The 15,428-nt window shown below is 43.9% G+C and overlaps 1 protein-coding gene across 3 annotated transcripts in view; it reads left to right on the forward strand.

Annotated features, from left to right (window-relative positions):
• Positions 1–15,428, forward strand: part of PHF19 (PHD finger protein 19) — a 35,657-nt gene that overhangs the window by 3,717 nt on the left and 16,512 nt on the right. For 2 of the 3 annotated variants that reach the window (XM_082208928.1, XM_082208930.1), the window contains exons 2-6: positions 7,731–7,925; positions 8,414–8,495; positions 12,323–12,418; positions 13,576–13,676; positions 14,823–14,971. In XM_082208928.1, the coding sequence (XP_082065054.1) occupies positions 7,746–7,925; positions 8,414–8,495; positions 12,323–12,418; positions 13,576–13,676; positions 14,823–14,971 (608 nt within the window). In that variant the 5' untranslated portion in view covers positions 7,731–7,745. Of the gene's footprint in view, positions 1–7,579; positions 7,625–7,730; positions 7,926–8,413; positions 8,496–12,322; positions 12,419–13,575; positions 13,677–14,822; positions 14,972–15,428 lie in introns of all 3 variants that reach the window. The other variant, XM_082208929.1, reaches the window with a different exon arrangement.

The raw sequence follows: 15,428 nt of genomic DNA on the forward strand, positions 1-15,428 counted from the left end.
AGCCTAGGCAGTGTGGATGGAGGTCTTGGGCTGTCCAAGTGACAAGACCTCCCTCTCGGCCTCACTGATGGGGTCCAAATTAAACAATGGGAAAAGCACTTAACAATTTTTATATGGCAAGAAAAAAATGCCAAGGATTAAGTATAAAATACTAAGAGATGAGAGGAATAGAGGGGGTTTCTCATTTGCTGATTTGAGACTGTACTTTGTGGCTGTGTGCGTGAAGGAGTGGGTAGAATTAAAGGATGCAAGAACCTTTTTCTTGGATTTGACCTAAGGTTTGTGTGGCATTGCTATTTGTATTATAATAAGGCCAAAGTGCACAAGAGTTTTTTTAAATTATGTGATCAGGAGGAGTGTGTACAATGTTTGGGCAAAATATAGAGAAATGTTAAGAAAGGAAGACCCCATGCTGGATATCTCCAATGGAGGCGGTTGTGGTAAAAAAATTGAACATGGAAGAAAACCGGGGAACGTATAAAGACCTTCTTGAATTTAAAGATAACTCTGTAAGACTTTAAAAAGAGAGAGAGAGAAGAAGAAGTAATTAGACTAGTCACAGATTGATTCCAGTATTTCCAAATAAATGAGATATTTAGAAGAGGCAAAGAAAAAGGATTTGTAGAAGGTGGATTGGAATTTGAGAAAATAATATTGGGAAATAACAAAAAATTAAAGTATACAGAACTCTACTTGAATGGGAACCTAAAGATGAATAAGTGAAAGAGGTGACTATACACTGGGCATCAGTTATTGGATATAACATTGAACCTTTGGCATGGGAAAAATTACGGAATGGGCCAGTAAAATTTTCGGCCCGCTATGCAATTCAAGAGAACATCTTCAAAATGGTATATAGATGGTATCCGATGCCAAGTAAACATGCCACAATGCACAAGAGAGGATCCAATGCATATTGAAAATGTTTAGAAAAAGAAGGCTCTCTATATCATATGTGGTGGCAATGTAAGTATGGGGGTTGGTGGTTGGGAAATGATATTTGAGGAACGCACCTTAAATTCACCTTCCCTAAAAGACCAGAAGCGTTCTTGCTGGCAATAATAGGAGAAGATATACCTAAGAAAACAAGGAACCTATTTTTTATATGCAACTGTGGCTGCAAGGAAAACTTATGCAAAAAAATTCGAAATAAATTATTGTTCCAACAAAGGATCAGTGGTCGCAGAAGTTAATAGAGTTTGTTTAGTTAGCAAGTTTGACAACCAAAATAAGAAATTGTGATGAAAAGAAAAGGAGGCAAGTGGGAGCTTTTTGAAGAATACTTTAGAGTGGTATCAAGGTTAACTTGCAAGGTTAACTTGAGCAGCAGTAGACAAGACAAAGAAAAGAAAAGAGAAATAAGGAAGGGGGGGAGAAAATGTAAAGAGTTGTAGCAAACTAAAAATTTGAAATAGAGTGTCGATGGAAGATAAGTTGGGAAGTCTATCTAAGATTAAGGCAAAGCTTGTATGGATGTAATGTGTCAAATGGGAAATGAATAAATGATGATGATGATGATGATGATGATGATGATGATAATAATAATAATATTTAAAAAATGATATGGGCCAAAGCAGAACAAGACGTTTGGCACCAGGTTGGCTGCAGGAGTTGCAGGAAGGAGGCATACAAGACGCCCTCTGACTGCCTTTGGGACTCCACTCCAGCTTTGTATATGGTTTACTCCTTAGCCTTTTTGTAGAATAATAAGTTCCAGTAGCAGAAGACCTGGTGGGGAACCTGCCCATCACCTGACTTTGGGAACCTGCTTCTCTTTCCCCCCCTTTTTTCAAATAATTTTTATTGAATGATTTTATGTTACAAAAAAACAATACAGCCATACTACCACTAAATATAATTAAGAAATAAAAATTGCATACATCAATATTTAGTTTGTTGTTTGTTATTTACTGTCTTATTTCCTGCCAAACATTGCATACAAAAATACACATATGTGCAGATACCCACACCCGCACACAAAATGATGATAATGATAATCTTTGGGAACCTGCCCCTCTGGTCAGTTGCATTGCTGCTGCTTACTGGGAGAGGGAGGGGCGGTGAGGTCCGAGTGGTGCAAATTCGTTGGCAGGAGTACCCGGTTGGCTATTCCGGTGCATTTGCACTGTGCCAATCTCACCACTTCCTCCCTGCTTCCTCCTGGTAGGCATCATCAAAGCAACTGTTTGGAGGTCAGGTGAGCAGTGGTGCCCCTCCGTGTCATGGGCTACTGATTATTATTATTGCTCTCAAGAACCATTATTTATTTATCTAGTGTCGTCAATGTGCAGAGCCCTTTGGCAAAAGCTCTGGTTGGCAGGTCCCTGTCCTGAGGAGCTTGCAGTGTAAAACGTGACCAAGGCTGTGTGTGGGGGGAGATGACAAAGAGAGAAGAGGGAAATGGAAGCAGCATAAACTATGTAGAGGAACATGCATCTCTTCTAGTTATGGTGGGTTGCAGCCAACTAAGTTTTACCCAGAGTAAACCCAAATAACGTAATGAACTTAAGTAATATCATGTTCACACCATACATTTCTTAGAATCATAGAATTGCAGAGTTAGAAAGGGACCGTGAAGGCCATCTAGTCCAGCCCTATGCAAGACAGGAATCTCAGGTAAAACACCCATGACAGGTGGCCATCCAACCTCTGCTTAGAAACATCTGGGAGAAGAAAGGGAAGCTCCCAGGTGAGAGGCTGAAGAAAAGGGTTAAGAACTACCCTTGAGAGTTTTTCTTCCTCTGTTTTTATTAGATTAGTTTATTGTATTGTATTATGAAAAAGCTTTAATAAAATATTGTGAGGGGAAAGAAAAGAAAGTTCTTCCTGATGTTTAGTTGGACTCTCCTGTCTTGTAACTTGAATCCATTGGTACTGGTCCTACCTTCCAGAGCAGGAGAAAAGAAGCTTTCTCCATCTTCCATGAGAGATTTGAATGTGGCTGTCATTTATCATTCCCTATTTAAAGTACTGTGATACCACTGCAAAACAGCACAGCTTCCCCATAACAATTATGAGGGCTGTAGTTTCTTAAAGGCGCTGGGAGCTGGAAACAGGACCCCCCATTCCCCTCATAGAGATACAATTCTCAGGGGGCTTTAACAATCAGTTCCTCTTCTGTACAGGGAAGTCTATGAAGCGGGGGTCTGATAGCAGCTTTAAGCACCCTTAGGACCCAGAATTATTTGTGGGGGTGGGAGCCATGACTGGTAGCATATCATTTTAAATGTATGGTGTGAATGTGGCCATAGTCTTGGCTATTAATTTCAGTGGTTCTACTCTGAGTAGGCCTAGCATTGGTCACCTTTTAAGATAAGCACCCCTTGTGGGGCTCAAGCTGACAATAGGATCAATAATGAAATCAAGAGCTGTTAAGACATGTGGCAATATTGTGCCAAAGGCTTCCTGGTAAAGATGGGTGGTGATTATGTGTTTGTTTAAGGAGATTTGGAGTCCCTTCGGGTTTGTGCGTTGTGTAATTGTGAGGCTGGAGAAGCAAATCCAATGAACTCCAGACCTTTTTCTTGGAAAACCAGAGGCGGTTTCTCATAGTTTGGAACCGAACACAGAATGAGCTTCCTTGGAACCTGACCTGCCTCAATCTCCAGCACTGATTTAACAAGCAACAGACTGCGCCTGCTGTATCCTGCTGCTAATTGGCGCTGGCTTCCTCAGCTGGCAAAATAAAGTTAAGGAACAGCTGTCCAAAGAAACTTCCTTAGGAAGTAGCCTTACACCCAATCAGACAATTAGTTCCTGAAACAATCATATGTCCTCCTGTTATCTTACTCCCCCTTCCCCGCCTTCCTCTGATGTCTTCCTTAATTGTAAGCTCCCCAGGGGCAGAAACCAGTGTTAGAAATTGGGATAGGAAAAAAAACAAGGAGCCATGTGGCTCCTGGGACCTACTGTATTTTTCACCCCATAAGACGCACCTGACCATAAGACACACCTAGTTTTTAGAGGGGGAATGCAAGGAGAAAAATATTCTTTAAAGGGAGCGCTGAGCAGAGCCTGTCTGCATCCCAGGCTCTGCTCAGCACTCCCTTTCACGAGCCGTGTGGAGCGTGTGTGCGGCGCTTGCAGGCTTTTCCCTGAGGAGGGAGAAGGGCAGCCTGTCACTGATGGGTTTCCCTTCTTCCTCCTCAGGGAAAAGCCCCCAAGAGCCGCACACACGCTCTGTGCGGCTCTTTAAAGGGAGCACGGCTCTTGCGCGCTCTGTCCCTTCCCCCACCTCCCGAAAAAGCCCCCAAGAGCTGCACAGTCTCTTCAGGGCAGCGGGGTGAAGGCTCCCCGCTGCCCTGAAGAGGTTGCACCCGGCTAAACCAGAAGCTAGAACAGCGAGAGGGAGCGCTGCACAGTGATCCCTCTCGCTGTTCTGCTTCTGGGATAGCTGCGCAGCCTGCATTTGCTCCATAAGACACACACGCATTTCCCCTTACTTATTAGGAGGGGGAAAGTGCGTCTTATAGAGCGAAACATACGGTAGTTTGTGGATGCAAAAACAAAATGTCTAGGCAACTTTTTTTTTTTTTTGCTGCAGCTGCGCTACCATACCAGGTGATTTGCCTGGCAGTACGGCAGCAAAAAATTAACCCCCCCCTTTGCTGTCAGGTGAATCAGTTGGTCTGCAGAGTAGCGTGGCAGCAAATGGCATCCCTTTTTTGCTGCTGCAGTGCCCAGCAGACCAGCTGACTGCAGCCAGGCAGGGGGAGATGCTAGGCACCAAGGGTGGCCCAAAGACATCTCCATCCAGCTGCAAAATGCCGGTTGCCAGTTGCAGAATTGACTGGTGCCTGGCTAATTTTGGAACGCTGGCAGAAACCTCTTCAACCTGTTCTTTGTAAAGCACTATGTACATAGGTGGTGCTTTAACTTTTGTAGTTTATATTCCAGTTTAGACTATGAGGAGTAGAGCAATTAAAAATAGACATGAGAAATTTAGGTCCACTAATTTCAGTGGGTCTAATCTGAGCAGGATTTAGTTTGATAAATATTAAATATATTTAAAATTAATAATATAGTATATAAATCAATAAGAATAAGCTCATTTAATTTTTTTTGAAACCAGTTTATGTCCTGCCTTTCCAAACAAAGATTCTTTCAAGACAATGTGTATATGCCCCACCACAGTAATGAACTGAAGATCAACTAAATAATATCCATGAAAACTATTAATAATGATTCAATGATAATCCATTGTATCTAGTGTTAGTCCTACTCACTTTGGAATGAAATGAAGGGCATGACTCATTTAGGTCCATTAATTTTGCTAAGTCTACTCTGAGAAGAATTTAATTGGATACAACCATTTTTTTTGTCTCTGAGAAACCCGCCCAAGGTGGCTAAATAAATCTATACAACGAAGCAGAATAGAATACAATGTTGTGAGCATCCATCTGTCTCAAGAGACAATGGAGTTCTAAGTCAGACTGCTGCATTAGTGACCTCCCTGGGGCACAAGTCTGGGCAGTGTGTATGGAGGTCCTGGGCTCCCCAGATGGGAAGACCTCTCTCTCAGCCTCCCTGATGTGGTCCAAAGGAAAGCAGAGCAATACATTTGGCATCAGCTTGGCTGCAGGAGTTGTGGCAGGAGGCGTGCAAGGTGCCATCCAACCATCTTAGAGACTCCACTCCAGATCTATGTAGGGTTTACCACTTAGCCTTGTCTTCTCCCAAAGATATTTCACAAGGCATATCTTAGGATCAGAGTTTTCCTTCTCCTAGAAGGGCTAACTTCCAGGTTGATGAGCCCCATCGGCCCCTCACTTCCCTCTACAGCACATGCAGAAACTGCTTTCTTGACCATTGGACCCACTATTGGTCTTGTCCGTTCAATCCACCAGAGCCCATCATCGCATGCAAGGGAAGTCCCTAACTCACTGAGGGTTTGAGGCCCCTTGGCTACCCTGGTTTAACTGGCCATTCGAAACTGTTTCCTGGGGTGTGGTGCTATCGCACACTTGACATGTTGGCAGAACTGGTCACTCCCAAAGTTATGAGTAGTTATCTGGTTTTGTGGAGGGATGGGTGAATTGTGCTTCCTCGCCAGATTTTACTCTGGGTCTTTTGTTGATGCTCATTGTATTGTACAGGGGAGTGTTAGTGGAGGAGTAATACCTCTGGTGGAGAACATGTCATGTCCCTATTGGTATTTTGTCCATCTTTGGTCCCCACCCTGCACTCAGCTCTCACCTGTAGCTCCTAGAAGTTGCCTGCATGCAATAAAAATAGTGGGCAGCCCCACACAGAGTGCATTGCAGTAATCATTGTGTTTTAGTGGTCAGGCTACATGATGCCTCCTATCCCAGGTTCCCTTTATAAACCATGCAATTCCTAGCAGAAGCCACCAGAGTTCCCAAGACGATCCCACTCAACTGTATTTGATCGCCTTCTAATATCGAAGTCCCAGTTTGAGGTGATGTCGACCAACTGGGAATATACATAACCCTGAGACTCGCCATTGCTGCCCTGCATTTTTTAGCTGCTGTCCAGTGTGAGCTCAGTGAGGCAGATACTGACACCCAGGCCTTGTTGCAGAGTGTTCTGCGCACAACCCCTGGATCCTGATCAGCCAGCAGCAACACATGACCAGAGGGTCATGCTCCAACAGATTGTGCAACGCGTCTGCTTGCCAGACGTTGGGAGAATGACCTGTTAGATGTTGTTGGCTCAGCTGATCTTGTAGGCTTTTCAATTCCATAGTCTCTGCTGAGCAAAGGCATCCGCCGCCAACAAAGAGATAAAAATAGATCATGGTTCAGGCGGTCCATGCTACTGGCTTGTTGGCTGGGCCTCCTGTTTTTTGAACCAAAAGAGTTCCTTGAGGGGGTTGTGGTTTTGTGATGTAATAAGGGAAACACCACCCTCAGTAGATGGTGGCTTCCACAGCCCGTTGGCCTCCACATGGACCCTGTCTGCACTATACATGTAAAACAGTGCCATGCTGTTGTGTCTTCCCCCAAAGAATCCTGGGAGTTGTAGTCTGTTCAGGGTGCTGAGAGTTGTTAAAAGGTAAAGGGACCCCTGACCATTAAGTCCAGCTGTGACCGACTCTGGGGTTGCGGCGCTCATCTCGCTTTATTGGCCAAGGGAGCCGGCGTACAGCTTCTGGGTCATGTGGCCAGCATGACTAAGCTGCTTCTGGTGAACCAGAGCAGCACATGGAAACGCCATTTACCTTCCCACTAGAGTGGTACCTATTCATATACTTGCACTTTGACGTGCTTTCGAACTGCTAGGTTGTCAGGAGCAGGGACCGAGCAATGGGAGCTCACCCCGCCGCGGGGATTCGAACTGCTGACCTTCTGATCGGCAAGTCCTAGGCTCTGTGGTTTAACCCACAGCGCCACCCACGTCCCAGCCCGCTGAGAGTTGTTAGGAGACCCCTATTCCCTACACAGGTATACAATTCCTAGAGTGGTTTAAGAATCCATCTTTTTCCTCATGGAACTCTGGGAATGGCCGTTTTGTGTTATGTTATTTTGTGTTATGTGTTATGTTGGAAGATGCCCAGATATTATTATTATTATTATTATTATTATTATTATTATTATTATTAATTTCATATCACATGCAGCTGCCATTTTGTGCTTCGTGGGTTGGCACTTTCTCCGAGTTCCAGGTGGGCCTGCCAGCTGGAAAAGTTTGGTATCTCCTGACCTTCATTAACGAAGCTGAATTTTAAAATGTAAAAAATAATTTAAAAAAATTTCATGTTTTACCACCAGTGTCCACTCAGGGTCATGGAGAGTGCCAGTGTTGAGCCTGTGCTTGCGGACAGCAGACCTGTTGACCAATCCATGGCGGATACAGTTGCCCAGAACCGTAAAAGCCGTCAAGAACTGATGCTCAAGCTAACGGAAGGACAGAACGTCTTGTGCTGTTGGACTGATGGGCTCTATTACCTTGGGAAGATCAAGAGGGTAAAGAAAGTGGTTTTTTATTTTTAAAAAAACTTATTTATTGGAAAAAATAAATCATTTTCCTTAGACAAAGAATGCTGGATCCTTTTCTCACGGAGGGTAACAAAACATCATTTATGCTCTTGGGAACATTAGGAAGATATTCACTTTTTATTCATATTCTGCACAGAGTATGTGCAAATCAAATCAAATGTAAGCACCTTATATTGCTGTTGATTTCAATGAGAGGTTGAGAACACGTCAGTCATAGTACCACTGAAATTTCAGAGCAAAGTGAGGCAGTGAGGAGGGGGTGCCAAGCCAATGTAATAATGAAGTGCGTGGGGTGTTTGTGGGACATCAGTTTTCTGCCCTCCATGCCCACCAGCTGAAGTAATTGTTTCATTCCACCTCATTATTGTACCAGTCTTGCTTGTGTTAATAGCTTGTGCGAACCATGGGTTCCTAACAGTTTTTCTCTCTCTGCCCCCTGGTTTCCATATTTACAGGTGAGCGGTTCCAAACAGAGTTGCCTGATGACCTTTGAAGACAACTCCAAATACTGGGTGCTTTGGAAAGACATCCAGCACGGTGCGTGAGTCTGCAGTCTTCTCTGGGACTTCACACATGGGCCCAGCCTATATGCTGGTGGTAGTGGAGGGGGATCCTGATGTGGGGGAGCAGAAAGTACCATGTTAAATTTCAGGGGTAGGTGGGTGCCATTTTGAAACACTCAACGAGACTTCCTGAAACAAATGGCTCTACTGTAGAGCTTCTCCCTGATGTGTTGGGTTTGACGGAACATAGTGTTTGAGAGATACTGGGGTTCAAGCCCAATGCCCTGGAATGGCCAAGAGAATCCAGACACCCACCCACCCCTCATTGTCAGCAAAACAGGATGTTTATTTAGGTGTTCCAAGGCTAGTGTGACACAACTGACACAATCAGAAAGTAGGGAAAGAGTGCGTGGCACACCAAATATGAAAACAGCACTTACAAGCAATGGGACAGTAATGTCCATGTGTAGCATTACTTTCACCTTCACCTAAATTCTAATAGTTTTTCTGTGAGTCATAACATTAAGCTTCTAGTATCCTTATCTCTTGCCCGACCACAGCTTCTAATAACAATCCTTTACTTACGTCCTGTTCTGTCTTTCTCCCATGGTTCTCCTGTAAACACAACCTTCACATACCAACCTTGACTTGCTCAGCTCATTGTGGACGATAATGAGCGGGAACGGTCAGATTGATTATAAGGCAATTTCCTGTGCTCCCAACTTACAGGAGTTTTTGATGCTAGAACATAGGAAGCTGCCTTATACCAAGTCAGGCTATTGGTCTGCCTAACTCAATATTGTCCACACTGGGTGGCAGCTGCTCTCCAGGGTTCCAGACAGGGAGTTTTCCCCCATTTTGGGGTATTCTTGCTGGTCCTTTCTGCAACATGCCATTAATACAATAATAGTGTAACAGTGGTAAATTTACTGGCCTGGCCACACAGCATTCCTCGATATTCTTTGCTGTGCAATGCTTCTCCAAAATTCCTGCATTGGTGCCCTTATGAAGAGAAGAAGCTCTTGCACCATAGCGCACCAAAAGAAAGACAAAACCTGGATTTTTTTTTTATTTTGCTTGACAAACACCTTTCTTTCACTTTAATAGTCCTCAGATATTTTAGCAAATAGTGCAAGATGAAAATGTCTGCCTGAGACAGCAAGCATCTGAATTTGGAATTTCCTTCCAAGGAGTGTGGTGGAGTCTCCTTCTTTGGAGGTCTTTAAGCAGAGGCTTGACAACCATATGTCAGGAGTGCTCTGATGGTGTTTCCTGCTTGGCAGGGGGTTGGACTCGATGGCCCTTGTGGTCTCTTCCAACTCTATGATTCTGTGATTCTATGATCTGCTGAACCAGAGCTAGGTTCTCTGACTAATATCAAAGCTTTTCAGCCAGATATTATTATATTTTGTTGAAAAGAACAATATCATAGAACTCCCCTGGAACATTTTGCTACATTCCTGTTGTTTTTCCTACAGATGTGAAGTTTCCCCCCCTCTAAATTGATATTCCTGCAATCTAGACTACAGACTAGATAAATCTGGACCATCTGTGGTATAAAAATATTACAGGGCTTCAGCAGGAAGCTGTGGGCTGTGGCAGACCTACATTTAGGGGTCCCTGAAGCAACCAGCAGTGGTCTGGGTGACCACTGTCATCCTCTTCAATGAGGTTGCTCCAAAAATGTAGCTACTACATCTTGGATTTTGATTAAAATTGCTGTGCTGGATTATCTCACATGTTGACATCACTGGTGTGAATAATTCCCACACCCCTGTGCCTCATAGTTTTCAAGTTATGGGGGTATGAAAATTAGGGAAATGTTATATACATGCAAGATACATCATAGAATGATGAAATAAAACATAGAAAATACCACGGTCAATATAATCTTTTATTTTAGATGCCTATGAAAATACGTACTACATGCAGCACATTTTACGAAACTCTCTTTTTCTAACTTTTCTAGCAACATAGTTACATGCAGTTTCATTTTATGAGAGCTTATAAAGAATAGCTTTGAAAAATTCATTTCAGCTTCACATCTCATGATAGGCATTGTCAAGTACAGCTTAAGTGCAGCAGTAATATTGGGCAACACTTCAGTTACGTGTTGCTCACATATAAGCTGAAGACCTCCTGCGCATTGAAATTTAAATGGCATCTTTTATTCTGTGTTCTGGGTTTTCCTAAAGTGCAAATATTCTTTGAACTGATAATACCCATTTACTAATTTGCGGTCAATATCATCTTTGTAATATGATTTTATCAGCTAATTACTGTCCACATCAATTTCAGAATTGTTCATCAGTTCTGAGAAGAATTTGAATCTTTTTTTGCAATCTGTTCATATGGGTCAATTCTCTTACTTAACTGGATTATCAAGCAGTCGGCTACAACTCTTTTAAAAACTTCAGAATAGTACTGTATGGTTTTTCTCATCTGTTCTCCAAATTGCTGATCCACAAGTATTTTTATTTGACTTTTTTGTTATCCAACACAACATTGCCCCGTTTATATTCCATGCTGTCTTCAGGATTTTCCAGAGTTCTGAGCATATTCATCCAGTCAGAAAACCCACCTCTGATTTTATTTTATTTTAAAAAAGGGGGGTATATTAGTCACAGCAGAACAGCCAACTTACAGTGACACTCCACCATTGCAACATCTGTGCTGCTGACTCTCAAACTTTGGAATTGTTGAAATACACACAATAAAAAATTAATCGGTTTGAGTTGTGAGACTCAGATTGGATCTACTAGACCCAAAATGTTTAAGCAATGAGGACTAACATTCCTTCTGGGGCTCCTTCAAGATTAGAGGACCTAAAGCTTAAGCTTAATTAGCTTCAAAGCCATTCTGCTCCTGGCTATGGGGAATGGACCAATTCGAAATGAAGCCGTATGTCCATCCTGAAACTTTTGCTGGCACAAGCACTGTTATAAGCAAGATTATGGCTAAATTTAAACAGTCCTGACTTTCCCCCAAAGAATTAAGGGAGCTATTAAGGGTGCTGATAATTGTTATTCCCCCCCTCCAGAGCTACAATTCTCAGAGCCCCCTGTGAAAGAGGGATTGATTGCTGAACCACTCTGAGAATTGTAGTTCTTCCTGTTTAAAGTGGCATCATAGTGCTTTATGTGTGTGAAGGTGGCCTGCATATAACCGCCCCAATACCATCATGAGCAGAAAACTCACCACTGGCGTTATATAAAATGTATTTCTGGGGGGGACCCTGATATAAGGCTTTTTCATCTTTGCATATGAGGTGGAAATCTCCCATTTCCAGTGACAGTAGGATTGGGCTTCGATACGATACGATAATCTTTATTGTCGTTGTCCCATACAGAACAACGAAATTGAAAAAAATCTACATCAGACATTCAAAAACCAACAAGCTTGCTATCCCAGCCTGGTTAACCCTCTAAAAACTCTGACACCCCATAATTAAATACAATATACTCCCACAGAGGCTACCTTACACTGCGTTTAAAACCAAAATTGCATTTGGATGAAAACTGTTTCTCAGGTGGCTAGTCCTAGTCTTTATAACCCTGTAACTTCTTCCAGAAGGCAGAAACTGAAAGAGATCATTTCCAGGGTGCATATGATCCTGCACTATCTCTGCCGCTTTCTTATGGCACATGGAAGCATAGATTTGATCCAAGGTGGGAAGAGTGCACCCAATTGTTCTCTCTGCAGTCTTTACAACCCTGGACAGCATTGTTTTTCCCGTGACTGTGCAGCTCCCAAACCACACACACAGACCATGGGTTAATATACTCTCAACAGTACAATGGTACTCCATCCTTTTTCCAAGCGGTTGTGGCGATTGCTGCTGACGTTCGTCTTCTTTTTCAGCTGGTCTCCCTGGTGAAGAGTCAATGTGTAACATCTGTATGGAAAAGACAAAATCCCCCATGAATGACATACTGATATGCGGGAAATGTGGACTTGGTAAGAAGAATGTCCTGGAAGTTCCACCACCCTGTGTTAGGGGCTTGGGGGGGGGAGGCAGAAAATGGCAGCAACGAGAATGCCCTTGTCGTTCAGCAAGCTTGCTGTATCGTTATTAGGTCGGCGGGAAGTCTCTTTAAAAAAAATAATGCTCTGCTCTCCAGATCTAAAAGGTTCTTAGAGTGGCATGTAAGAATAAATAATAAGATGACCCCCCCCAACTCTCAGATGCCCCAATTTGCTCCTCCCTCCCAGTACCTTTTCCTTTCATGTTATGCACTTTAGTTTTCTTTCTGTCAAGGAGACTGGAAAGCAAGCTCCCTCCTGCTGCTCTTTGGTTGGTGGATGGGGCCAGACCCCTTTGCCTCAATAGGAGAGCAGCCTCCGAGTGGCCCTTAGATGGCTGCAGCCTCCTGCTGGTGTCAAGAAGCTTCCCTGGTGGACATCTTGCATTTCTTTCCTTTGGTCAGAGCTTGGCAGTGGCATGCTGAGTGACATTCCTAGGAACATAGGAATCTTCTTAAGCTGAGTCAGATCCTTGGTCCATGCAGCTCAGTATTTCCCAGTGTTGACATTTCCTGACAATGCTTTTCCAGGGTTTTGGAGTCTCTCCAAACCATACTTGGAGATGCTGGGAATTGAACTGAGGACCTTCTGCATGCAAACGGGTGCTCAGCCACTGAGCTATGGCCCTTCTACAACATTCATGATCCCAGAGTAAATGCAGGAAGTCTCAAATGTTGGTCCCTGCAAAAAACACTCTGGTGCTCAGCCTCACAGTTAGACCTCTTTCCAAAATGCCCCCCCCCCCCAGATTTCATGGCCCTGTTTGCAAACAGTGAATCAATCCACTGTGGGTTGGATTGTTCCAGTGTTCAAGGACTGAAAATTTCTGTTAGGGGTGTGTGTGTGTGTGTGTTTATCATTCTGTTGCTTGACATTGTAGCCTGTTGGTTACAAGAGTGCAAGAATCCTGAGAACTGTAGTTTGCCCGTTGCAGAGCTATAACTCCCAGCACCCTTTACAAGCTACAGTTTCCAGGATTCTTTGAGAGGAGAGCTATGCACTTTTAGTGTATGGTATGATGGATTTAGCCTAGTGCAACCTTGTAGAAAGTGCTCAGCCTCTTGACGTAGTTGCAAAACTTTGCCTCTCAGGTTTTCACCAGCAATGCCATATCCCAGCGGTGAGCAGCGATGAGAGTTCCTTGGATTCATCTTGGTTCTGTCGGAGATGCATCTTTGCCCTGGCTGTACGGGTGAGTGATAGGATTCAAGGAATGCTTTCTGCTAGCTCTCATTTCGGGAGCATACAATCTCAGGGCAGATGCTTCTTTATGGATGCCCCTATGTGAAAACCTAGCAATTGCTAGTGGTGGATCGAACCTAGTGTGCTGTCTCTGCCAGAGGACAGCCAGAATATTATTATTTTTATAAGTCAGACCATTGATCCATTCAGTTTAAGCATTGTTTATGCTGACACCATTTCTTCAAGATCTCTCTCTCTCTTTAATTTATGTACTGATACGTATTCAGAGATATACAAAATTGCATATCCATCACAAAGTATCATTTTATAATATACTGATACAAACAGCTACTTAATCTATAAAAGAACGTAGGAAGAAAGAATACAGTGGTACCTCGGGTTAAGTACTTAATTTGTTCTGGAGGTCCGTACTTAACCTGAAACTGTTCTTAACCTGAAGCACCACTTTAGCTAATGGGGCCTCCCGCTACCGCCGGAGCACGATTTCTGTTCTCATCCTGAAGCAAAGTTCTTAACCTGAAGCACTATTTCTGGGTTAGCAGAGTCTGTAACCTGAAGCGCATGTAACCTGAAGCATATGTAACCCAAGGTACCACTGTAAAAGACAAGAAATAGGAAAACCTAAAGAAAGAAAACAAGAGAGATTAAAAAGTATTAGAGAAAGAAAAATGGTTTCAAACAGGGGTCCTTCCTGGCCCTGCCTGGATATGGAAACTTCTGTATGCAAAGCAGGTGATCTTGTCAGTGAGCGCCGCAACCCCAGAGTCGGCCACGACTGGACCTAATCGTCAGGGGTCCCTTTACCTTTTATTGCTGAATCAGCTTGTTACGTCAGCTCCTTAAGACACAGGTGCTAAGCGACAATTCTTTCTACTCAGCTCTCTGAGCAAATCTTTACTCATAACTTGTGACAGCCACAGAAAGTTGGAGTGACACTGAATGTTTCTCCCCAGTGGAGGCGCAGAACCCCACCTAACTCACTGGTCCCTTCCCCAGAGTCATTCCACCATCGGCCCACCCCAGCTTTGCTCAGCATCCCGGCCCCTCCCCCCTGCCACCATTCATCCTCTAGCACCTGCCAGTCCATGACGCCTTTTTGTGGTCTGAAACTCTTGCTGCTTTTTTGCCTCTGCAGAATGGCGGAGCCCTGAGGAAAGGCACCATTGCGAAGACGCTGCAAAGGATCAAGATGGTGCTGTCCTATAACCTGCAGGAGCTGGAATGGGACTCCCTCCACAGAACCAATCACCAGCAGTGTTACTGTTACTGTGGCGGCCCTGGCGAGTAAGAGAAACTGAAACGAAAACAAAGGTGGCACCCAGGAGAGGGGGGCATGTCTGAGGAGATGGAGCTTTCTGAAGACCTCTGACAATAGGGAGCAAATCTATCCTGCCCTTTTCTTCTGTGTGAGGGTCTTCCTTTGGAGATTTAAGCTCCTGAATAAGGTGGTGGTCCATATCTCCAGGGGTGCAGATGCAAGCTTTAAAATGTGTGTCTTGCACAGCTAGATAGATAGAGAGGCTTACCTACACCACGACTGGGAAATGACTGGCCTGGGTTCCCAATGCGGCCCTCCAAGCCTCTCTGTCTGGTCCTTGGGACTCTTTCCAGGCCACACCCCTTATGGGCCCTGCTTTGCACTCCCATTGTGTTTCTGCCTGGCTGGAATCACAGAGTCATATAATTGTAGGGTTGGAAGGGACCATGTGGATCATCTAAGTCCAACCCATTGCAATGCAGG

Source organism: Podarcis vaucheri (assembly GCF_965113315.1).
Source record: "Podarcis vaucheri genome assembly, chromosome: Z".
In the NCBI taxonomy this organism is placed as follows: Eukaryota; Metazoa; Chordata; class Lepidosauria; order Squamata; family Lacertidae; genus Podarcis; species Podarcis vaucheri.